The sequence below is a fragment of the Marmota monax genome, unplaced genomic scaffold, assembly GCF_021218885.2.
Source record: "Marmota monax isolate L192 unplaced genomic scaffold, Marmota_monax_Labrador192_F-V1.1 WCK01_AAM20220418_F8-fsc00011, whole genome shotgun sequence".
Classification (NCBI taxonomy): Eukaryota; Metazoa; Chordata; class Mammalia; order Rodentia; family Sciuridae; genus Marmota; species Marmota monax.
This window is the reverse complement of record NW_026693082.1, coordinates 13281555-13305704: the sequence shown is the minus strand read 5'-3', so window position 1 is coordinate 13305704 and position 24150 is coordinate 13281555. Positions and strand designations below refer to the sequence as shown.

The window sequence follows — 24150 nt, the reverse complement described above, 5'->3', positions numbered from 1 at the left end:
CAAACACAATCCCAATAAAGCAAGGACAAGCACAGCAGCCCTCTCATTTGTGAAGTAATACCTTCTGCAAAAGCAACATCGCTTTCTTGCCCAAATCCCATGGATCCGTCAGACAACCAGAGACTCTTCTTGGAGAGTAGGTACATCTGAGTATTCAGGCTAAATTCAGCTGCCACTGGATCGCTGACCTAAAACCAAGGGTAAAAGCCCTTTTATGCATTCTTGATGGTTCTGAAGATTCACAAGCACACACCATACTGTTCACATACACATTCACTGTATACTGCCTTGTAGAATACTAAACACCATGCTGCAATCTCCATATCCAATCAAGTCAATTTAGGGAATTATTATGTTCATTTTTTTCCTTCTTGAAAAAGCAAAACTATTGGGATTAAATCATTTTTTTTGAATGGGGCTAAGTAGCATTTCTTGAACTCATTTCTACTGGCATATTGGGGCATACAAAAAAACCTGTAAATATCATGGTTGGTGGAAGATCAACATTTAATACATAATAACAATTAGGTACTTTAAAGTGGTTTGAACTATAGATTTCATTCTCCTTGAAGACTAAGAATGAGATGTAGATGGGCAGAACTCTGAGAAAGTTCTCAAATCTCTGAGGTAGCAAACTGCAGGAGCTGACAAGATGAGATCAGATAGGAGAAAAATCACTCCTGCATGAACTTAATCTATGGATTTCAAATCTAGGACCAACAACAGATAAAATTCAATTCAGTTTGCCTTCTTTCTTCCCTTGCTTCCTTCCTATGTGACTTACTTTTTTCTCAGACAGAAGCATTAAAGTAATTCATGTGTGAAAAAAGGAGTAGTGATCAAAGTAAACCATGACTTTAATGAAGTGGGACTCCACAAGTCATGGCATAAATAACCCTGTGAAACACACCTGTTGGAATCGGATGTCAAGGTCAAAGGTGACAGGCTCTCTGGGGTTGCAGGTGACTGGCAGTCGGTATTCCTGATTGGATGGGGTGGTGCATGGCACCAGCTTTACAGTATAGGTTCCCGAGTAGTCACGTATCTTTGAGAAGGAAAGAAGGCATTTATATAGTTTTCACTTAAAAACTCAAGGTGCATTCTGAAGGCAGCAGAAAAGGAAAACTAAGCAAGCCTTACTTACTGCAAAGTCAGAGACAAAGCTCCATTGCTGGATTGGCTGGTTATAGGTTGGTTCACTCCTTACAAGGCGGAGGGAAAAGGTTAGGCCTGGATGATCAGCTGACATGATCATTGAGCTGGTAAAAGATGCTAGGGAAATGCCAACAATAACAACAATTCAGTGGTTACATTGAAAGAGCGCACAGCAGTTTCATGTTCAAAATACCTTACCACATATTATTTGCTTGTATTCTTATATGTCTGCAAAATAGTCAAGGTTGGTATGATAATCTTCATGTTGCAGGTAAAAAAAATTGGGCTGAGAGCAATTGTGTGACTGTCCCAAGCTCATCACACAGAGAAGGTGTGGGACTTCTGATTGTTAATTCAGTGTCTTTTCTGCAATGATTTTTCTCAAAAGGTAATTGTACAGAAATGCTCGAATTGCTCAGGACTAGTTTCCAGGGAGTCAGTGCAGAGGGATCAGAGTGTCTATGAATGTTTTTATTGTGCACCAACGTTGTGAGCTGAACTTCAAATAGTCTGTTAGCATCTTTACAGCTGGGCAACCCCAATCTACAAATGGGATCTAAATTTAATTAGATTGCCTGAAACTGAGGCTAAACAAAGATTCAGTTTATGAGAAAGGTGGACCCGGGGAAGGAACTGTAAAGACCAGGAAATCCTCCTTTTTCAGAACTGTCAATTACAATAATGCAAAATGATTCCTTTTGGTTCTTTCTTGTAGCTCAATCTCATAAAAATACAATGAACCCTCTTTATTTGCCTGCATATTCAGCTCTGATCTCTCTTTCATTAGGGCTTACATCCTGAAAAGGGAAGGATATGGAGAAGGAAAGTCAACTAATTTTCCTTTCTAATCTGACAGAAGTTGGCACTCCAATTAAATACGCAAACCAGTTTAGTATGGAAAGTCAAATAGGAAAACAAATTATTTGTAATGAAATGTCCTTTTTAAAACAAGGAAACGTGGGGATTCACTGACTGCAGCCTCACTCATACTCAAAGCACTGTCCATCACATTGAGTAAAATTGCCTAGACAGTCCTAGCAGTTAAAACATCTGAAACTTCAGTATGAAAGTCAAGTACCACTTCTGGCTGTCTTATAAGGATTTCTCACAATACCTAGAAAAGGGTTATAAATGGAGAAGTGTTTGCTAAATGAATCATCTGAAATTTAAAAGGAAATATATATATATATATATATATATATATATATATATATATATATATATATATATATATATATATTTGGCACAACAGAAGCAAAGTGGGGAAAGGAATTGTCATCCCCATGTTCTTTATATAAGGAAAACACTACTAAACATGAACTCTGTGAGGTTCCCTTTTACATTCCATTATCTCTAAGAGTCTGCATAATGATAATTTTGTGAATGATGAAATAGCAGCAAACAATTATCAAGCCTTCAAGGAGATAATTGCACCTATAAAATTCACTTGAAATTTAGGGCTTCAAAGCTAGCAGGCAAGCATGCCAAAACACGTGTGAATATGGAAACTTTATCTCTTTCTTGTGTGGGGAGTGACTACTAATGGATAGTGGGGCTTACCGGGATGTGACAGCACAAACAAGCCATGGAACTGAGCCTGGGTCTTGAAGTTCACAGCCAGGCGCCCCTCTTCCCTGATGCGCATGCTCGTTGGGTAGAGAGACCCTACAATGGGAACAGCACACAGAGTGGAAATACAGGTGAGCAGAGACTCCCAATGTACTGATTCTTTCCAAAAACTAATTAAAAATTTTCTCATCTTTAAGCACCACAGGTGAAGGATATTATCAGAAGAAATCTGAATAATTAGAGAGAGAGATTTCTTTATTTTCTAAAGAGAAAAGACATCTAAAAGGGAGGTGAAATGAATTAGGTAGCGTCAGTTCACTATGAAACACACAGATTGATTACAGTAGAAAGAGGTTTTTGTTTTTTTAGGTTTAATCTACAAAAATGAAGCTGTAAATTGAGAGACATGATAAACTTGTCAAAATCATATAGAGCTTTGGACATCTAAGTGGAAATGGGGTTGTGTTCTCCAAAATGACTGCAAATTTTACAGGCTTAAAGAAAACTTTGATGCTTTCCCAAGACATTTAATAGTTTGGCAAAATTTAGTTCCACATATAAGAAAGAAATGAGATCCTTATGCACACACTGAGAACCAAGGGAGGATCCTCATTAAGATTCACTTAAATATCCATCTAAGGTAAGATGTGGAATTAAAATACTGGACATATCCTGGAGTGATAAGTTATTTGTCACATAGCTTTATGGTGATTTTAATCTGTCTAGGACGGTGTATTTATGATTTGAGATATGCTACCTACTCTGTTTTCTTTCCGGCTAGTAATGCAGTTTCAGCATGAAGCTATAGACATTCATAGAACCAGAACAATATGGTATGTCTGAAAAGAAAAAGTCCTCATCTACAATGGAGTAATTAACTTTAAGCCGATAGACTTTGAGTTATTATTCTCATAGATTTTGAAATAAAAATTTGCATCTGCCAATGGATCTTAAGCACTCAAAGACTTGTGTTTTAAGATATTTGGCTAAAGTATCACAGAATAATATAATTTTAAATAGGTTAAGAGATATTAGAAGTTTTGTGCATCCGAGAAAGGTTAAACGATATACCTGAAATCACACAACTAGTTTCTCCATCCATTTTCTAGAACCCAAGGGAAATATACATCAATGGCTAAACATCCAAGATGGATTGTTGGAGTAAAACACCCATGTAATGCAGAAAGTTATATTTAATGGTCACATATACAAAATTCGAGTCATTGCTATGATCTTATTAAACAAAATTCTGTCCACCACAAAATGAAAATAACCTTATTACTGAACAGAAAAAGAAAAAAAAATATTGAAAGTTGCTTCTATGTTCATTAGCTACAGTGAACAAACCAAACCAAAACAAATACCCAGACTCACTTCTCTTAAGTAATTCAAGTGGGTAAGAAAACTTTGGAGTGCCTGTCTGATGCACGCACCTTGGAGTTCGGCTCCTGGTGGGCTGCCAATTCCATTGCTCCACAAGATGGCAGTGTCATACACAAAAGTCAGACGAAGCTCCGACTTCAAATCAAAATGCTGCCAGCCACCTACTCCCACTGGGGAGTGGAACACGTAGGAAACATACAGAGGAACTCGAAGGGTCACGTAAGACTGCACTAGGTTTAGGACCTGAAACAATAAAATCATATCTGTCAACACGATGATCCTGTGTCAACTAGAGGAGCCGATTTTGTACAAATCATTTTCTCCTTAGACTTAACTGAGGATTTCACATAAGTCACTGAGGAAAGGAAATGACAGCATTCATTCTGTAACAGTTTTCCCCTCTCTTAACTTTGGATCAATTAAACCATTGTTACTAACCACCTTGATTTGCAGCAAAGGGTATGCAAAAGAAACGCTTAGGATGAACATTATTTTGAGCATAGTATGCTCACACAGTCCTTTTGATTTTGTAGCAGCTTTATTAAGATAGCTCATATATCGTATTGCTTAAAGTGGAAAAATCAGTAGTTTTTAGTATATTCAAGGAGTTGTACAAGTATCATCACAACTAATTTTAGAATATTTTTATCACCTGCCCAAAGAACCCGGTACCCATCAGCAGTCCCCCCATCCCCCAATCCCTTCTACCCACAGTTCCCGAAACACTAGTCTACTTTTGTGTCTCCATGCATGGCCTCTTCTGGACATTTGGTATAAACGGATTCATACAATTGTGTGGCCTTTTGGAATAGACTTCTTAGCATGTTTTCAGGGTGGCTATGTTTCAGCATGTTTCAATACGTCATTTCCTTTTATAACTGAATAGCAGCCCATTTTGTGTATACATTATATTTTATTTATTCATTCATTAGTGGATGGGCATTTGGGTTGTTGTCAGTTTGGGGTTATAATGAAAAATGCTGCTGTAAGCTATTTTTTTTTTAATTAAACAGAAGGAGATGAGACAAAGAAGTGAAGATTTGTAAACAAACATTTAATAATGACATGGGACATTTAAAATGACCTAAAAATAATTAGTTGCAAAAAAATAAATAATTAATTTCAATAAGGTGTCTTTATAGTTTTCCTCTTCAGATACTTAGCAGGTGGACTGGGAGTAGTGGAGGTTAAAGTAATGTTTATTTATTGAGCACTGATCACATTTCAGACAATGTACTAGAATCCCCCCCAAAAAAGCTATTTAATATTTTCACTCTCCTCCATAATTATAGTTATGTGTATGTGTGGGTGATTGGATGGGTGGATAGGCAATTAATAGACAGAGAAAGAGATAGGAAAATCCTCTTGAAGAAATAAGGTACATTTCTCCCAGGATACTTTAAAGGTCCTGAATGGCCCCCACCAAAATTAGAATCCAACTTCTGGTCTATGCTTTTTCTACTCTTACTATGATTTAATCACATTCCAAACAAAGCTGACAACAGTCCAAACATCATCTAACAAAAACTATCATAGCTAATTCTCTGAAGAACAGCAGGACAAAGCCGACTATTATCTTCTCTGCAAGTGGAAATGGACTTAGGTCAGGTCACACTCTTTAGAAGTTCAAATCCAGCTGTGAGATAATAGTCTCATTTTTTCTATGCCGAGCTGACAAGAGGAATCAGTACCCAAGTGAGCAAATAATTTCAATCAGGAAAACTCTAATATGGCATGCCACCATGGAGTTAATAAGTGAACTCCTCACGTCACAAAAATGATCACCAGAATCACTAATACAAATATGTAAAATGAGAACCATCAACCAATAAGTGGATTCCCAGCTATGTAGAAGCTAACACTTCCCATTTGCTGTTAATCTGGGCAGCAAAGTAGGTTCCTTGCAAAACAAATTCTGTGAGACACAGTTTTCCAAGAGTGGCAGTGTAATGGAGGGTAATTAAGTCAATCTTCGAGAAGTGGTCATTATGATTCATATTTCTTCCTGAGGTTTTCAAAAGCAACCAGAAATTCAGTTGTGAATTTCAAATTAAACTTTATGATTTTTGCCAATGGTATACTCTATCCACCAACCATTACTCAGTGTATTATTTTGAAGGGAATTGTTAACATTCACTTGCTATGAATAATTGGGATAGAACTCCATGACTAATTCTTATTTGATTTTGTTTGATTCTTATGGTGAATTAGAATTTGATCATCTCAGGACATGAAATTAGCATCTGATTGCATTTTCTGATTATCCATGGCCAAGTCTTCTTTCTGTCTACTTAGAATCTCTGTCTTGAGGAACTGGAGCCTAAATGGAATGACCTTGATCCTCCAGGTCACCTGTTTTTTTTTTTTTTTAATTGAAGCATGAGATGTAATCAATTTAACTTTAGATGTCAATTTAAAGATAGTACTCAATTTCCTTTTGGCCTTCTGTAACACAGGAATTTTTAAGGTATTCGTTTATATTAAAAATGGCAAATCTTAAATGGAGACACAGTGAATGATTCCATGTGTCCTTGCTGACCTTTGAAGCTTTTTCAACAAAGGGAAACAACACTTTATATACTAAATTTAAAGAGAAAGTGTAGAATCTAAATGCCCTGGAAAAGGTAATATAAATGTCAAATTTATATTACTATTACTAAGTAGCAAGTATGTATTTGGGGAGTATATTATCTGCCTAAGAGAATGTCTGCTAATCAGTGTGAGTTGCATAGAGAAAAGGACGAACAGAAAGAAAGACTGTCCCCAAAGAAAAACTGTACTAGTAATATTTTCTGAGGTGGGAACTAATGTTAAGGAAAATTGCAGTAGTTTTAATTCTTCGCTTATTTTGGGCATACAGTTGTAACTATCCAACTTACATTTTAAACTTCTTATAAAATAAGATATGATACATAAATGTGTGTGTGTGTGTGTGTTGTAAAATTCTCATATAAGTAAACATACAAGAAGTATATATGTATATGTACTAACATCCAAGTACATACACCAGTGTTGTTCCATAAAAATATACTATGAGTCACAAATATAATTTTAAATTTTTTCATAGCTACATTTGAAAAAGTAAAAAAAAAAGGTGAAATTAATTTCAATTATATAGTTAACTTAGCCCAATATATCAAAGATTACATTTTAATATGTAATCAATGTAAGATAATTTTTGGTAAGATATTATACATTCTTTTTTATATGAAATCTTTGAAAGTTGGTATGTATTTTACCTGTACCATGGCTGGGGCTATCAGATTGGACGGTGCAGATGTAAACCTCTATCCTCAATTTCTTCAACTACCTCACACATATTAAAAAATAAAAATCATTTAAAACTATTTTTACCAGTAGGTGCATTCTGCACCTTTATCTAAGATAGGTGGTTTGTATTTGCCTCATAGATTGAAAACTAACCTGATCTGAGGGCTATCACTGCTGGGAATTTTCCACTGGTTGAAATATCTTTCTGTTGCTTCTTTGGTTGCCAGAAACATCTACATGTTGCATCAAGATGGTGGTGTTTGTGAATGTGGAAAAAAAAGTTCATCAATTTCAATAACTCAGGTCTCCAGGTATGCTTAGATGCATGGTTTAGATCACCACTTTCACAAGTTAGAATTCTTAACCATGTTGTATGAACAGCACACATCTGGGAAGTCTTGGGAGAAAGACACCTTGGCTTTTGTCTAATTACCAGATTTTCTGAAGGTCTGTGTATCAGAGAGGCAGGTGAAAACCCTGGAATAGGTGTCAATATTGGTCCACAAATTCTTTTGCGGCAAGGAGCACTCTATGGGATAGTTAGGATGAAAGAATTATAAATGATTTAAATGACCAATAACAAAAGGAAGGTTGAATTCAGTGTGATGGCACACTTCCAAGGTGAAGTATCATGTAGCTATCAAAAGTCATAGATCTGAAGAATGTTCCTTGTCGTGGCAAAAGCTCATGTTAGGTTAAAAATCAGAATACAAATGTTATAATAAATATTATGCCACTGCACTTAAAAATGTGATGCATACTAAAAGGAGATTAGAAAAATATGTCTTTGTACAGCAATAGTGGGATAATAGGTAAGGTATTTTTTCTTTCTTTATACCTTTTTAGTTCCCTAGATTTCCACAATGATATTACTTTCATTAAAACACACACATGGTTAAAAAATTAATTGGTAAATTTGACAAAAGAGGAAGCAACACAGAGAGTTTGTTAAAAGTTATACATTTTGGATTTCTCTTGCTATTTCTTGCAAAATGATTTAAAGCTTATACTTGAAAGAGAATCAGTGTACTAAATGCAGAGTAATGGGATGAAAACAGATGACCTCAATAAAGCATATTCTAGCCTCAAAGTCCATGTTTGAAAATCAAACACACCAGTAAAAAGAAGGTAAATTATTCATCAAACAAAGCAACTAGAATTTTTTTCTTTACTTTTCTAAAATCATGTCATATCTTCTCACAAATTCATTGCAATTTCATGTCTTAAGTACAAAGTGTAACTGGGTTGCATTTCTTCAGCTTATTCATACACATTGAACCATGTTATCAGTTGATGTTTACCTAACAAGGTGAAAGTTAAGATTCTTACCTTGCAATATAGCTGATAAAAGGTAAAATGAACATCTTTTATTTTTTAAAGAACTTGTTTTCATGAGAAAAATCACAAAAATATCCAATGCTTTTAAATCTTAGTTTAATGTTAATACCTATTTTGCATCAAGAGTGTTTTTCATTGCATACCCAAACAACTTTATTATTATCATTTTTTTAATGAAACACAGGGCACACATAAAGGTGGAATCAAATAATTTGTTTCATCTACATTATTTTCCTGTTATGGCTCTGCTTTTATATTTTAGAAACTAATGATTAAAAATTTTAGAACTTCAAAATTTCATTTTCTTGGCAAGTAGAATTCTTAACTTTTACACAAGTAATGGTCTGAGTCTTTTCACTTTGTATCCTTGAAACTGTAAGCTCTGTCTAGTGTCCTCTCCTGTTATCTGATATGTTCCTTGGCACAGATTCGGCGTTCATGGATAGTTTCTTTAATGAATGAATGTACAAATGAATAAGATGGCCAAAGCTGATAAAATCTTAATAGCAGCAGCAGATCATTGTAGTCAGACTATGTAAAAAAGTCGAACTTCATTGCAGTTAACAGATAACTATCCTGGATTTTCCAGGTGATTCCTTCACTTTGGTAACTCCTCTTTATATGATAAATAATCTAAACTGGGTGGTTGATGAAGGCAGAAAACGCTTTTAGAATCTGTCAGAAACAGATCTCTAATCACAGACACAGAGGCAAGAACTTGGCAATATTTCATGGTGCTAGCTCTAGCTACTAAGAACACATAAAGAAAAAAATCAGTTCCCCATCTCATAGCTTCTGGCAGAAGCAATTACAGGTTAATAAAAGTTGTTTGCACAGTGATTACCTTAATCTAAAATGCCAAGTCTGGGCTGGGGATGTGGCTGTAGCGGTAGCGCTCTAGCCTGGCATGTGTGGGGCGCTGGGTTTCATCCTCAGCACCACATAAAAAAATAAAATAAAGATGTTGTGTCTACCTAAAACTAAAAAATAAATATTAAAAAATTCTCTCTCTCTCTCTCTCTCTCTAAAATAAATAAATAAATAAAATGCCAAGTCTAAGAAAGGACTAGAAAGGGAAGTAATGTCTGCTAGGTGCTTGGCCACGTCTCTGTGGCTCTGCAGAGGACAAATATACCTGCTTGTGTAGCTTACAGGGAGGCTGATACAACGACTTGAAATGAAGCTACTCAAAAGCACACATCATGCACACTGAGAGCTCTAATTTATTTTTGCCTATTTTCACATTCAAAATGCAGAAATGTGAGAGGTTGGAAGACTTTCATGAAATTCTAAAGTAGAATCTATTCTCTGCACTTTTTTTTTTTCTTCAGGTGCCATCACATGAAATATGTCTGCATTTAAAATTGAGATGTTTGCCCTTAGAGGATCACTACTGTTGGGATGTGGGTTTGCTCCATTTTATCAACAGTGGGTGTGAACATAACCTGGTGCATATTTTCATGATTGCTAATGGGCAGCATTCTTGTATCAAGAACAAAGGGAAACATTCATTTGGCTTCCTTGAAACCGCATCTGTGACCATATCCATTCTTCACACTCACTCAGTTAAATACCCAGATAAGCATTATGATGTGGTTACGAGCCTAGACTTACTAGCTACATGAACTTGAGCAAGTTATTGAAATTCTCTCTGCTTCAGCATCTTATCTGTAAGGAGGGGACAAAAATAGTACTCATCTCAAAGGGTTGTTGTGAGATTAGCATGAGTGAAAATATACAAAGTATTTAAACGAATGGTAGATTCATAGTAAATATTAAATATATGTCAGCTATTATGATTATTATCATTTTTAATTGATAATACTATTATTAGATATTTCATTTTCTTCTCTAGAACCCAAAATCTAATCGAGGAAAAGTAAGAAAATATCTCAGCAGGTTAGCTTTTTTCTACTTTAATTTTTATTTTCTACTCCTTTACCTATATGCAAGCAATATGTATGTGTGTTGTAGGGACAATGTGGGAGAATATCAATGGATATTGATAGTGGAGAAATACAAGTCAAAGCCCAAGGAAGAAAGTAGGGGCAGGTGGGTTGTGCATTTCTATGCTTCAGCCCATAGCCACATGTTTTAGGAGCTTGTTTTTCTAGTTAGATTAAACTGATCATTTTATAATTTCATAACAAGGCCCTGAAATCTCAATGAGTTACACATAATCTGTTCATCTCTATGATGTTGATCATCATGGTGTATGCTATTAAATTTATTTTCAAAAATGCCTACAATAGAAGAATCCCTTCAAAAGGAACTTATACAAGCTGGTTATCTACTGCAGAAGGTAAAACAAATTAGTTCAGAACTGGGTGCTGTCACAATTCTCATACCATGCTTTTTCTTTTTCCTAAGTATTATGTCACATATGCCTTTTGATCTGGTGGAATGTAACTGAAATCTATAGTTGCCAGGTGGCTTAACTACAGAAGCAAAGCAATGACTCTTCTGGTCAGTAGAGGTCATGAGAAGAAAAAAAAATGTTTTAAACTTAAAGAATTCAATAGAGGAATTGGAATTTAAGAACCAAGGAAAGAAGAGTCAGTTTAGGTGAGCATTTTGTATAGTCTGATGTGTTCTGACGATGAACACTTACAGGGCAAGCTCTGCATTCAAAATGACCTTGACACATTGGAGAACTATACAGACACAAAGTAATAAAGCTTAGGCAGGATAAGTGCAAGGCTTTAAGTAGAAGAGACTGGCTGAGTCACTTATACAAAAGACAAGACAATGTTGCCATTTTATGGAGAAGACAGAAAACATTCCATGACTTGACCAATTTCCTGAGAACAGAGCAATCAGAAAAGAAAGCAGAGTGATTCAATAATGGATTTAAAAATAGGCTCTGTGAGGAAGAGCTAAAGGAACTAGAGAGATTTGATCTACAAAGGAAACTTTTTGAGATAGAGTTAGTAAAATGAACCTTTGTTTTTATTCTGGGGATAGGATATTTTTTCTTTACTTTTTTTTTTTTTTTCAGGTGACAAAGACAGGTTGGGGAAGAAGGAAATGAAGAGCTGTCATTTATGAGGGCTTAAGTAACTTGCCCAAGAAAACATGGGAAGAATATATTAGAACCAAGTTTGGGTCTCCATTAGATTGATCCCAGTATCCAGGTTTTGTACCACTATTTCAGGTTGACTTTATGTTGGTGTTTTTATTAGGCGTTTTCCCTTATTTGTGCAAGTTACCAAGTTACTGCTTTTAAAGGAAGCTGTTAAGATGAAGTCTCACGACCCTGAGTTCAAAGGCTCCAGACATCACATGTGGCTGCTCAAGTCAACATCAACACCAGCTGAGCTTGTCAAGTCCCACAGCTTTGCCATGGGATTAAACTGATAGTGAGTTATCACTGACTTTTCTTTTTCTACTACTCGCTTTATATTTTAACACCTTAGGAATGAAGCCCAAAGGAATTTAGGTACTATCGATTCCATTAGGAATTGAGCCTCATCTTGGCTAAATCTTGAAAGATATGTTATATTCTGCATACCCCTCACTACTTTAATGCACAGACCTACTTTTATAACTCTTTATTCAGTTCAAGTAAGACAGAGCATTGCTTTCAGTTTAAATATGCATCACAATCTTAATCTATACTCAACAGATTTAGATTTTCTATTATAACCCCAATGGAGACCTTGCTTTCTTATGATTTTTTTTAAGTATTGGGGATCAAACCCAGGCCCTCCTGAATGCTAGGTAAGTGCTCTTCCACAGAGTTACCACCGTAACCCTTCTTTTGTTTTTATCTTGCTACAAGGTCTCCCAGATTTCCCAGGCTGACTTTGAACTTGGTATCCTCCTGCCTCAGCTTCTCAAATGGCTGGGATTAAAAGACCACACACCCAAACTGACTTTTCCTTGTCATTTTAACATTTTTTTTGATGATGGTGGTGGGAAGAGGACTTTGTGTGCAAGTGTGTATTTTATGCACAAATGAAGAGAAATTGTTAATTGTAGTGGAGAAACAACAAAAATGTTTAATGAAAATGACTTTGACTATTAGTGATGGAGACATAAAATAGAGAAAAAGGGGAGACAATTAGAAAGAAAAGAGAGGGGAAAGAAACAAGGGGAAGAGGAAGAGAAAGAAGGGGAAAAGGAAAAGATAGTAAGGAGGGATAAAAACTGGACTTATACTTGGGATTGTAAATCCTCATTTTAGATGATGTATGATACAGTTTTGTAGGCATCTATACATATATACCAGATATGACAATGTATACTTTAAGAGAGGTCAGTATTTGATTTTTAAATATCAGAGTTGTATGCAATTTCAGGCAATGGTTACACAGTGTTCTTCCCATACAAAACTAATGCTGTCTCTTATTTAAAAATATACCCAAATGACTTAAAATTAGCATATTGCCATGATGCAGCCAACATTGATGTTTATAGCAGCTCAACTCACAATAGATAAACTATGGAACCAAGTTGCAAACTGAGCACTTATTTAACCTAGGTGAACTTCAACAGATAAATGGATAAAGAAAATGTGAGATATAAACTCTTCCATGTACACACATAGGCACACACACACATACACACACACACAAAATACCACATGATGAAATACTACTCAGCCTTAAAGAAGAATGAAATTATGGCATTTGCTGCTAAATGGATGGAGCTGGAGAATATCATGCTAAGTGAAATAAGCCAATCCAAAAAAACTGAAGGCCAAATGTTTTCTATGATATGCAGATGCTAATACACAATAAGGAGAGAGTGCCAGGGAAGAATAAGTTACTTTAGATTAGGTAGAGGAGAAGGGGTATGGGGGTAAGAAGGATAGTGGAATGAATCAGACATTATTACCCTGTGCATATATATAACTATATGATCGGTATGATTCTACATCATATACAATCAGAAGAATGAGAAATTATACTCTATTATATATGATGTATCAAAGTGCATTCTACTGTCAGGTATAACTAACTAGAACAAATTAAGAAAAGAAGGAAAGAAATACATGCATTTTGACACAATGTTCCAGAAATAGGCATGGGTTTTCATGTCATCCTTGTCAATTATCTGGTCCCACTTGTAACTAATGACCTCCATTATTAAGACTGGAGTTAAGATTTAGCTAAAAAAAAAAATTCTATTAACAGAACAAACTGGCTGGTTTATGCAGTGATGGAAGCTCAGAAGTTAGAAATCTGTACCTGTCCATCGGTTCCAATGGTGCCTCCGCAGTCAGCAAGGAGCTCTGACATGTCATAGTAGCTGACAAACTCCCACAAACAGGCCTCTAGGTTGAGGTTCCGGTAGAAACGTAAGGTGCCATTTCCTCTGAGAGGTGAGCTGTACTGGTAAGGATATGTCTCTCCAATGACTTCTGGATTTTTCATGGCATCCGTCAGGAAGCCATGGTGGGTCTTCACCTCAGTGTAGTCCAGGAGGTTGGAGCACTTGTGGTTCCCAACTCTGGTGCCGTCGGGGCTGAGGGTCAGCTCGAAGTTGGAGAGCTCTCTGGTGGAGATCACGGGGAGCATGCCTACAAGGGAGCGTAGGAAGCAGAGTTTTGTCTTCTTGTGTTTGGAACTGTGTTAAATTTATTGGATTTTTGGAAATGTGTTAAATTTATTTAATTCTAAAGAGTGCTGAAATTGTCTGACTTTTCAAAGCCGGGAGGAAAGAAGTCCAGAAAGTCACAAAAGGATTTGAGGCTCAAGTTGCAAACTGAACACTTTTTTAAGCTTTGTTATTTAGGAGGTTAAATCAAATAAACCAGATAATGAGGAGCCCAAAACTCTCCCATGGGGCTCGCTTACCCAAGTCACCTACCGTCTATGTGTGGCATGGTGACTGTGAGCTTGATAAGGTTTGAGTAGTCCGGGTCCTCGGGGCCCGTGTAGCGCAATTTAGCTGAGAATGGTTCAGCCCCCACTACTCCAGGCACACGGGGTTGACAAAGACCTGGAGGAAACCAAACACATTTATGCTGAAAGAAGATAATATCTAAAAAATATTTTTAAATAAATGCTATTATTTTTCTACATACTTCACAATTTCCTAGGGACTACTAGTTAAGAATATGCATTCCAAGGAAGCTGAACACTACCAGGTGAGAGATCATCACAGCACACAGCTGAGTGGCCTCTTTACATTTTAGAGACTTCAAAAGGTTTGAGAAAAAGCAGCTGTTATTCAACATGACTTAATATGCGCCATTTTAGATCATGAACATATTCCAAAAATAATTTTAAATATATTGTACAAACAGAGATAGTAAAAAATGATTGAAAGCCAGTAGGAAAAAAGCATATTTAAATAAAGCAAATTTGAGTTTTACCCTAGAATAATATCCTAATGATTAGTTATAAAGTAGACATAATTTCCTAGTGAATAAAACTAAAAATGTGCTCTTTTTTTTTTTTCCATCCAATGCCTAGGATGGAACCCAGAGTTTCATCCTTGCTAGGCAGGTGCTTGAACACCGAGCAACATCCTAGACTCTAAAAAATGTTTTAATTTTAAAAACAAAAACTAACATCTCCTTAAAATCAGAGAGCAAATTATATATACCGCAGGGTTTTTCTCTTTTTATGTTATTTGTTAGCATGTGAGACCAAGATGCTGGATTTTAATTTCAAGAAAACTGGGAAATATACAACTTCTTTTCTGTTTGTACATAACAGAGAAAATAAATAGGCGTTTATTAGAATAGTGGTAAAATCAGAGGTAGGCCCCAGAATCTGGGCTTTCTATTTTCTTAATGAGGACACTAATTTTAAGGTACTGTTTAATTTTTTTTTTGAACCAAAGAATAGTTCAATTTTAAGAGAAATTTGAAAATCATACATCATAATCCATTTAGAAGAGAATGTGAATTATAAGTGATATCACATCAACAAAATATTTGATCCTGAATATATAAAGGTAAAAAGTGGTACTCTGGCATATATTACTTTTGTTTATCAGCAAAGGTACTTGTAGTATGTGTGTGCGGGGGCAAACGGGGTGCTTGGGATCACACCCATACTAAGCAAGCACACTACCACTGGCTTACATTCCCAACCCTAAAATGTGCTTCTGAATGCTGTATGTAAATAGAAATTTTAGAAATTGAATCATATACATATAACTTAAAAAATCTGATTTAGAGCTGGGGTTGTAGCTCAGTGGTAGAGGGCTTATCTGGCATGCGTGAGGCCTTGGTTTTGATTCCCAGCACCAAAAATAAAATAAACAAAATCTAACTTAAAAGTTCTTGTGCAAAGTGAGGAATTAGTTAATAAAGTGGATTTTCTGTCTTTCCAGTGTTCTCCAGCCATATCCTACTCTCTATCCCTAATGCATTCTTAGCTCTAGCTCCAAACACAACCTCTCTTGTAATAAAAATGTATGAGCCTGCGCACACAACTCTCCACCTGGACTATCTTTATCTTCCTGTTCCCAGAAAACTCCTATTCATCCAACAACTGGCTGAGCTCCTTGTATGACACAGAAACCCCCAGTTTAGACATGGCCCTTGCATCCCATCCTGCTGTGTCTCGATCCTTCCTCCTCTTCTTTCATACGTTCCCCCATTTCTCTTCTGGTCACTCCTAGAATTCCATGTTCTTTCATGCTTCTAGAAGTCATCACTTCTGTTTCCAAAATTCATTTTAAACTTTTCCTCCATGAGGAGGCTTTCCTGATCCACCCAGGGCAGAACTAATCACTCCTGTATTTGCATTACAGTGTTTTATTTTATCCAGACTCAAATTTATCTGTGTCCTCAACATTCCTATGGACTCCTGGAGGACTAGGATCTTGCCTTCTTTTCTTACATCACCCAAAATTGCTCACAAAATGAAGGACAAATAACTTTTTCTGATGCATATTTTTATAAAAAGTAGATTTTCATTTGGAAGTAGAGTAGTATGGAACACACTGGACATTTGGAAAAGTTAATAATCATGTATTAGACATATGTAACATTCCACCATGTTCCGGTGATCTTCATGTGAAACACCAATGCCTCACCTTCTTCCCTGGCAATGGTAACGATAGGGCTCGTCAGCTCCAGGCCTTCATTCCCGTTGGCGTTCACAGCACGAGCCACACACTGCACCCGAGAGCCAGGCTGAAAGTATATGGAGTCTAAGGTGATCATCTTGGATGATGTAAAAAAGGTATCAAAGTCCACTTCTCTCATGGGGCTGGTCACACCATCAGGGCCAGCAGGAGCGCTAATCAGCCATCGGTAGTGGGTCAGAGTGTCGTTGATGTTCTCACTTGCACAAATAGAGCCCGTTTTATCGTAGTCTGAATATTTGGGGTTGCAAGCCTATGAAAACAAATATTTGCATCAGGACCACAGTACACAACGATGTGGACATCATTCCTTTCAAGTCCTCTCAATCCTAGTGTTTTCAGTGCTCCCCACCCCCACCCCCACTTCCATATGCTGTGCATGTCACTTCCAAATTTCTATTCCCGGTCATGATAGCGTTTATGAACTGTTAACCTTGATTTCAAATGGCATATGGGACTTTTCCACCTGTAAGCGGATACATGTAAAGTATCCAATCATATCATCTGGAACCCTCAGAGTGGTCAAATTATCCTTATCTCCCCCCACCCCCCAACTCCATAGAAAAGGTGCTGAAGTCCATCTGTCCTGCAGGTGACTGAGGACCGTTAATCTGCTGTTGGTAGGTGGCTCCCTTCCTTCCTGCCATGTCCAGTGGATTAGAGAGTCTTATTATTCTTCTTTTGCCATGACTCTTACATTGGTTTCTTCCTTTCCATTCCCACCACCACCTCCTCATCTAATTCAGTTCTTTCTTTCCAGTCAAGTGACACATTACTGCCCTGCTAACTCTCCAACATCTCCCCTCCAATCATGAGGTCCTTCCATGAAAGAGCTCCCTGCTATCCAACCAGTGAAGTTCATGTAGAACCTTTATAATTTGGCACCAAATGGTTATGAATGCTTTCTTAATACAATAAGCATTTATTGCCTACCTATTAAATGTGGGTTGTTACAACAGGGCTGTTGTGATAATAATAAAAAAAAGCAAGTCACAGTTTTTGCTCATAAGGAGTTTATAATTTAGAGTCCAGGGAAGGCAAATAAAAAAAAGTAATGATGACAGGCCATTTATTCTGTTCTTCCTCTGGCTGTAGTATGTGTTTTGATCACTTACTTTTGAATGATCTTTCTTGAAATTCTACCTGACCATCCTAAATCTTCCTTAATATATGCAGCTGCAACTCTACTTCCTAATTTGCATCATTCCTATGATAATAATCACATCTTCTATTAGAGCTACTGTCTTATTCTTTTTCTTCTTCTTCTTCTTTTTTTTTCCTGAAGCGCTAGGGATTGAACTCAGGCCTCATGCATGCTAGGTGAGTACTCTACCACTGGCTACACCCCACCCATCTTTTCCTTTTTTTTTTTTTAAGGGATTGTGTGTCAAGTTCATGGTTTACCTGTTTTTCTATTAGTGACATACTCTGGGCTCCTACTTGATGTATACATCAGTTAACTTGATGTATACATCAGATAAAGGAAGAAAAATTGGAGCTTCATTTAATGGATGTTGTCTTTTCTTCTTTAAAGGTCAAAGTTTAAACCTTGGAATATTTTCCCACTTTTACTTATGATAATAATGATTAAAGTGTATAATTATTTTGATTAATTATAATTTCACTTGATTTTGTCAACTTCTTACTGTGACGCAGATGATGGGATAGCCGGACACAGGTCCTACACTCTCCTTAGCTTTGGCAGTGTCGTCATACATCAGCAAGGACACAATTTGAGGGACAGAAGGAAAAGTGACATCTGCCATGCTGTTCATTTCTTCTATATACACAATGGCCTTGGTCACCTAGAAGGAAAAGATAATAGTTTGATTAGTGAAATATTAGGTGAAACTTTTGGTGCTTCTACTATTCAGGGCAATACTCATGATGCTGGGCAAACTCGTAGGATCATGTTGATGAGAACACTGGAGCCACACCCCCTGCAGAGTGATAGAACTGGGTAGTTAGTGGCATGGGGCCCTGACACCTGTCTCTTGTCTTTTGGCTCCTGTGGGGGACACTTGTTCTTGGGGCAGTAAATCCAGAGGTTGATCAGTGGTCCCTGAAGTATTTGGGGTCCAAGTTCTTTTTCCCTTCTATTGTGATGATAGTGCTAAATCTGTCCTGGGGTTGGAAAGTGAAAGTTCTAAGAAATCAATTATTTGACAGTAGGAGGAAAGCTGCAGACACCCTGAGTGAAGGGAAACCCTCAAGGTCATGGGATAGTGTAGGACATGATGAAGTGGATACCAGTTAGAAGTAAAAATCTAAATCAACAAAGGCCAGAAGGCATTTCCTGAAGCCCAGAGAGGAGACAGAAGCCCAAAGGGAAGGTGAGTTCCATACATGCGGAATCTGAGCGCATCTGCACTGGGCAAGGTGACAGAAACATCTTGCTATCAATGCTCTGACTCCCAAATAACTTCCAGTGTCAAGTTCTTAAACCTAACCTTATATGAATAGATGCTCTGTGGCTTATAGAACATTTACATCCCACAGAGCCATTGCAAAACAGAAATATATCTAACCCACGTGACCTGGTGAGCATCATAGTTTAGCAGCAAAGTGCACTGCAGAGACTCAAGCTGTTCCTGATCACTTGGGAAAAGGCAAAAGTCTAAATTTGAAGTATGAAACTACTGAATGCATAACAGTTTTACAACATTGTAAATTCAAAAAATTGTTAAGTTGAATCATTATAAATCAAGGATTGTCTATGTACCTTTTTTTTTTTTAGTTGTAGATGGACACACAATATATTTATTTTTATGTGGTGCTGAGGATTGAACCCAGTGCTTCACACATGCAAGGCAAGTGCTTTACCACTGAGCTACAGTCTCAGCTCCAGGGATTGTTTATGTACTTTTAAGAGAAGCTTTTATAACTGGAAGTGATTTTAGTGAATCTCTATTTCTTTCACTAATCCATAAAAATAATAATAAAGATTCATTTTACGTGTAAAGACATAAAAAAAAGTTTGATTAAGATTTTTCATCCAAACTTCTTGATTACAAGAAAAATATTATAAAAAATATGACTTGAAAAAGAGTAACACAATGTAGCAGAAACACCTCCAAGCAATAAAAATGATAAAACGATAAAAGGTTTTAAAAAATATTTTTCTCAATTTTCTCCAATTTGACTTCATAGTAATGAGGAAATAAATAATAAAAGCAATCGAGTGAGTTTAAGCCTAGATTTTATTAAAATAGATCTGTTCCTAAAATGACATGTAATTTAAAAAATTATTTTCAATGTAGAAGTCAGAATTCTGTGGAAATTACAGTGGACTTGAGGACATCTGGCTGATGATACAATATAAATTACATGAGTGTACAAAACCAGTTTTAGGACTGTAACATTTTGGACATGAAACTCTGAGCATCAAATTCTAATCCAACTAGGAGAAATAGGTGGGAATTTTAATGGTTAGTCAACTGTTTTGTGGGCTAGAATGTATGCTTTAATGAGTTATAGTGCTGAATTAATATCTCATCTTTGTACCAAGATGATGCTGTTTCTCACTTTTCCACGTTCAGTCACTACTGAGTGACATGGTAATGGTACAGGGTATGATATGGGGCTCAGTGACTCCATGCCTGAAATTTCTATAAACATGATTTGTCAAAAACTGAGAGAATTCCCTGGTTATGATCTAATCAGAACAAAATTTATTTCAGAGGGGAAAAAGGATTATGTATGTCCCTTTCATGTAAGGCTTGTACAAAGTCTCATTAGTTTATTGTACACTATTTGATTTCTTCAGTGTGTTTGTTGGCCATGAGTTATAAACATCAAATTACTCACCTGGGTCTCTGCTATCATATTTTCATCAGGTTTTAAGTGAACAGTGAAGGCCTCTCTCATCTCTCTCACCCCATCGAAGATTACTTCTATTTCAACAATGTGCTGGGTTTCTCCTTCCTTAAACTCAATTTCTACAAATGCAAAATTACAGATTTAAAATTTTTGAATATGAGTAAGAAAATTTTTAAACAAGTCTTTTTGACTGTGATATACAATGAAAAATACACTTTACCTTGTGATCCAGTAAATTTGTGTGTGTGTGTGTGTGTGCGCGCACACGTACATATAGGTGCCAAAGCACAAGATTAACAAACATCACTTATTTTTTATATTGTACTTTAATATATTCTGTTCTGTCCTACTTTAATCTACCCTAATCCCCACTTCTCTACACAAAAGGAAGTCCTAATTGTATATTTCTTCTAAATTGATTTGTTGATTTACAATTTGAAAAATAATGCTGAGTTATGGTGCAATTAATAGTTCTTATACTGGGACATAATCAGACAAACTCACCTCTCATTTCCCAGAATTCCTAAACCAATAGCATCAAGGGTATAATGGTGTGTCAGTAATATTTACTTTACATGTATGTAGACAAGCTGGATAAAAAATTGAGTTTTCAAATGTAATATAAAATTATATTTCAAAAATATTTCTTTTTTTTTGAAACCTAGAAAAGTTACTACAGATAAATGTTAGTGACTTTTTCCCTCACCCTTTTCCTTCTCACTAAAGAGAATTGCTTTATTATTATGAAAGTCAAATCCAATTATCAGAATCCTTTTTTTAACTGTTTCTTTACAAATTTAAAAATTTTCATATCATTGGATTTTATTGAACTCATTATTGTGCCATTGGCCATATGTTAAACTTGAATACACAATTTTGTTGGCTTTTAAAAAAATCTTTCAAGAAACTGGTTTAGAAGAAAAAATATAAAGAGTATAAAGCATAATCATTCAAATTAGAGGAGATAAGAGTTGCTTTCTGATGTTACTGTATCAGAATCCCGTCAATTATAAATTTATAAATCTATCAGTTATAAATTGTATCAGTTGTTATAAATTTAGAGTCCGGCAGGAAAAAAAATGCAACTCTAGAATATTTTTTTTCTACTTCAATTCTTTTATTATCAATGACAAAGAAAACTGTTTTCTTTAAAATCGCATTTGTGAGTCAGACCTCTTTACAGTTAGCTCTGTTTCTAGAGATGGCATCCCCCATGCCCTTGCCCCATAACCCTAGCATGTTCTTCAACCCATCAGTCCCAGGCTTCTTAGACCCTGAGAGAATTTATGGTTCTTGTTCCAGGGGATGAGAATTAATTCTGGCTCACTTATTTGTTTTTAACTTTATTTTTTTAAAATAAATTTTATTGCATTTTTAATGTATACAACATGAGGTTATAAGATAATTTTCTTAGTTAGACCTGTGTGATGTGACAATAAAAAATTTTATTTTGTGACACTTAAAAATCCAGGACTTTCCAAAGAAACTATGGATTTTTGAGTTCTTTTTCCCCTTTCTGCACCAGGATAGTTTGGTGGTTATGATGGAACAGGATTTTCTCAATAAGGAATGTACTTTCTGGTTCGAGAATATTTCAATCATTCCATTTTCCCTTCATATATATATATATATTTATCCATTTCCACTGTTTGTCCTGCCTTCTGTTCATTCAGGTTTTTATAACTCTCTGAGTTACATAAACCAAAGCACTTCTTACAAGAAATTAAAACAAAGAACTTGTTTTGAATATTTAAATTGTTGTTTTCTGATTGTACACTGGCTGGGTGACAATCAAAGCTTCTCAGATACACTTTTCTGAATCTGTTACTAAATTTTCAGTGCACAAAAATTTTCAGCCTTTCTGTTATCTGCTTATTTGCATTAGACTGATCTTGACTTAAGCCACAAGAAGAGAAATTAAAGGATGTTTCAGGAAAAAAAAGTCCCTTTAACTTTTATTATAAACAGCATGTTAACTTTTATGGGGCAAAAGCCACAGGTTGATTTAATATTATTTAACTTTTCTCTGAATTCATTTATCAGTCCATTACATAGTTATAATTTTGCTCCTGTTTTAGACAAAAGAATACCTTTAATTCTTAGAAAATCTTTCTATGAAAGGTCATACCATTAATTTTTAGAAGACATTTCCTTTGTGTAAAATCTGCTCATCATAGAAAAGACTGACTTTAGATTTTTACAATTCAGTAGCTAATCAGTTTTGTTTTATCTTCTTTTGCATTCTAGGGGATTTATTTCAATTATATTGAGAATGATATGGGGATAACTTTGAAGTTCTACAGTGGCTTATCTAATGTTCACCATACATTTAAAAAAAATACAAACCCCTTTGTAGAAGATGGTATTTTTTTCTATGACTTCATTAACTTTGTTATTGATTCAGTTAACACCCATCCATCACTTTCTAAATTTTGTTAGTGAATTAGAAAATCCATATGAATGCCTGAAGTGCTAGGATGGTCAAAAACTGATTACTGGTAGTGAGAGGTAGAAAAATATAAACATGGTGGATAAGCAAAACTCCAAATAATTCATAAGCCTAATTTTGGATGTAAGTCTAATGTTTAGTCTGTCAGTAAATAAATTAGAAGCGGGGATGGGGTGGGGTGGGGGGTTAGGAGGAAGAAACAGAGGGACAGAGAAATCAATTTGTTTTAGCTATTCATAAAAGTAAGTAATAAAATGATCCAATAATTTTCAGAAAGAGAAAGGTGGAATGGACCCAAAGAGACTCTTACATCCCAGAGAACTCAGGGTCCCTTTCGCTGTCCTCTGTTAGCACAAAATTTTCTAGCTTTAGATTTTTATTGTGGGTGTTCTCTAAAACAGACTCTCATCATGACCAACAGGAAATTTACAGGAAAATTATTATTTAATGTCTGATCATTAGATGGAGATAAAATCAGGGAAAAGTTAGATACCAAATAGATCACCTAGGTCTTCTACTCAAAATTTCCCCAAGTCCTACTACATACATCCCGCAAATCAAAAGAAAATGCTAGAAATAAATTCTGTTCTTTATTTTTCTAAAGAAGATGAATTTAAAAGAGCGGCTGTATTTGCATTTCAGCTGAAGCTTTTCTTCTTCTCAAGGGCCTAGCACCAACACGCAGTGCTGGCATGATCCACCTGGTGACAGGCCCTGGGAGCTCCATACCTTCTGACACAGGGTGATAGTCTTCTCCAGAGGTGGCTGAGCCATCCTTGGTGTGGACTCTCACAATGGAGACCTTCGAAGTGTCTCCTTGGCGAATCACTGGAATTTCAACCACGACTGACTCTCCTGGTTCTTTGGGTTCTGTGACGCTAAATTTGGTTTCTCCAAATTTGATAATAGTCTCTAAAATTGTGGAAAACAGACAGATTAAATTGTTAGTTAGGGGAACACTTTTCTCCCATTCCTAATGTTTCCTTCCATGTGGGAGGAGAGTAATTACTATTACATCCTGGCTTCTCTCTGTCCCCTCACTCAATGTTAGTTTCGAGTGTGTAAAGTGAAGCTGCTAAGTTAGCTCAGCTCCTTTCTGGGAATTAACCAACCCCTAA

At 36.0% G+C, this 24150-nt stretch overlaps 1 protein-coding gene across 1 annotated transcript in view; it reads right to left on the bottom strand.

Moving 5' to 3' along the window:
• Positions 1 to 24150, bottom strand: part of Frem2 (FRAS1 related extracellular matrix 2) — a 179761-nt gene that overhangs the window by 9250 nt on the left and 146361 nt on the right. The window contains exons 11-21 of the mRNA XM_046454228.2: positions 23762 to 23944; positions 20572 to 20702; positions 18411 to 18569; positions 16714 to 17017; positions 14530 to 14661; positions 13908 to 14239; positions 4158 to 4350; positions 2716 to 2820; positions 1145 to 1272; positions 911 to 1045; positions 62 to 188 (exon numbers count right to left, since the gene is read on the bottom strand). Of these exons, the coding sequence (XP_046310184.1) occupies positions 62 to 188; positions 911 to 1045; positions 1145 to 1272; positions 2716 to 2820; positions 4158 to 4350; positions 13908 to 14239; positions 14530 to 14661; positions 16714 to 17017; positions 18411 to 18569; positions 20572 to 20702; positions 23762 to 23944 (1929 nt within the window). The remainder of the gene's footprint in view (positions 1 to 61; positions 189 to 910; positions 1046 to 1144; positions 1273 to 2715; positions 2821 to 4157; positions 4351 to 13907; positions 14240 to 14529; positions 14662 to 16713; positions 17018 to 18410; positions 18570 to 20571; positions 20703 to 23761; positions 23945 to 24150) is intronic.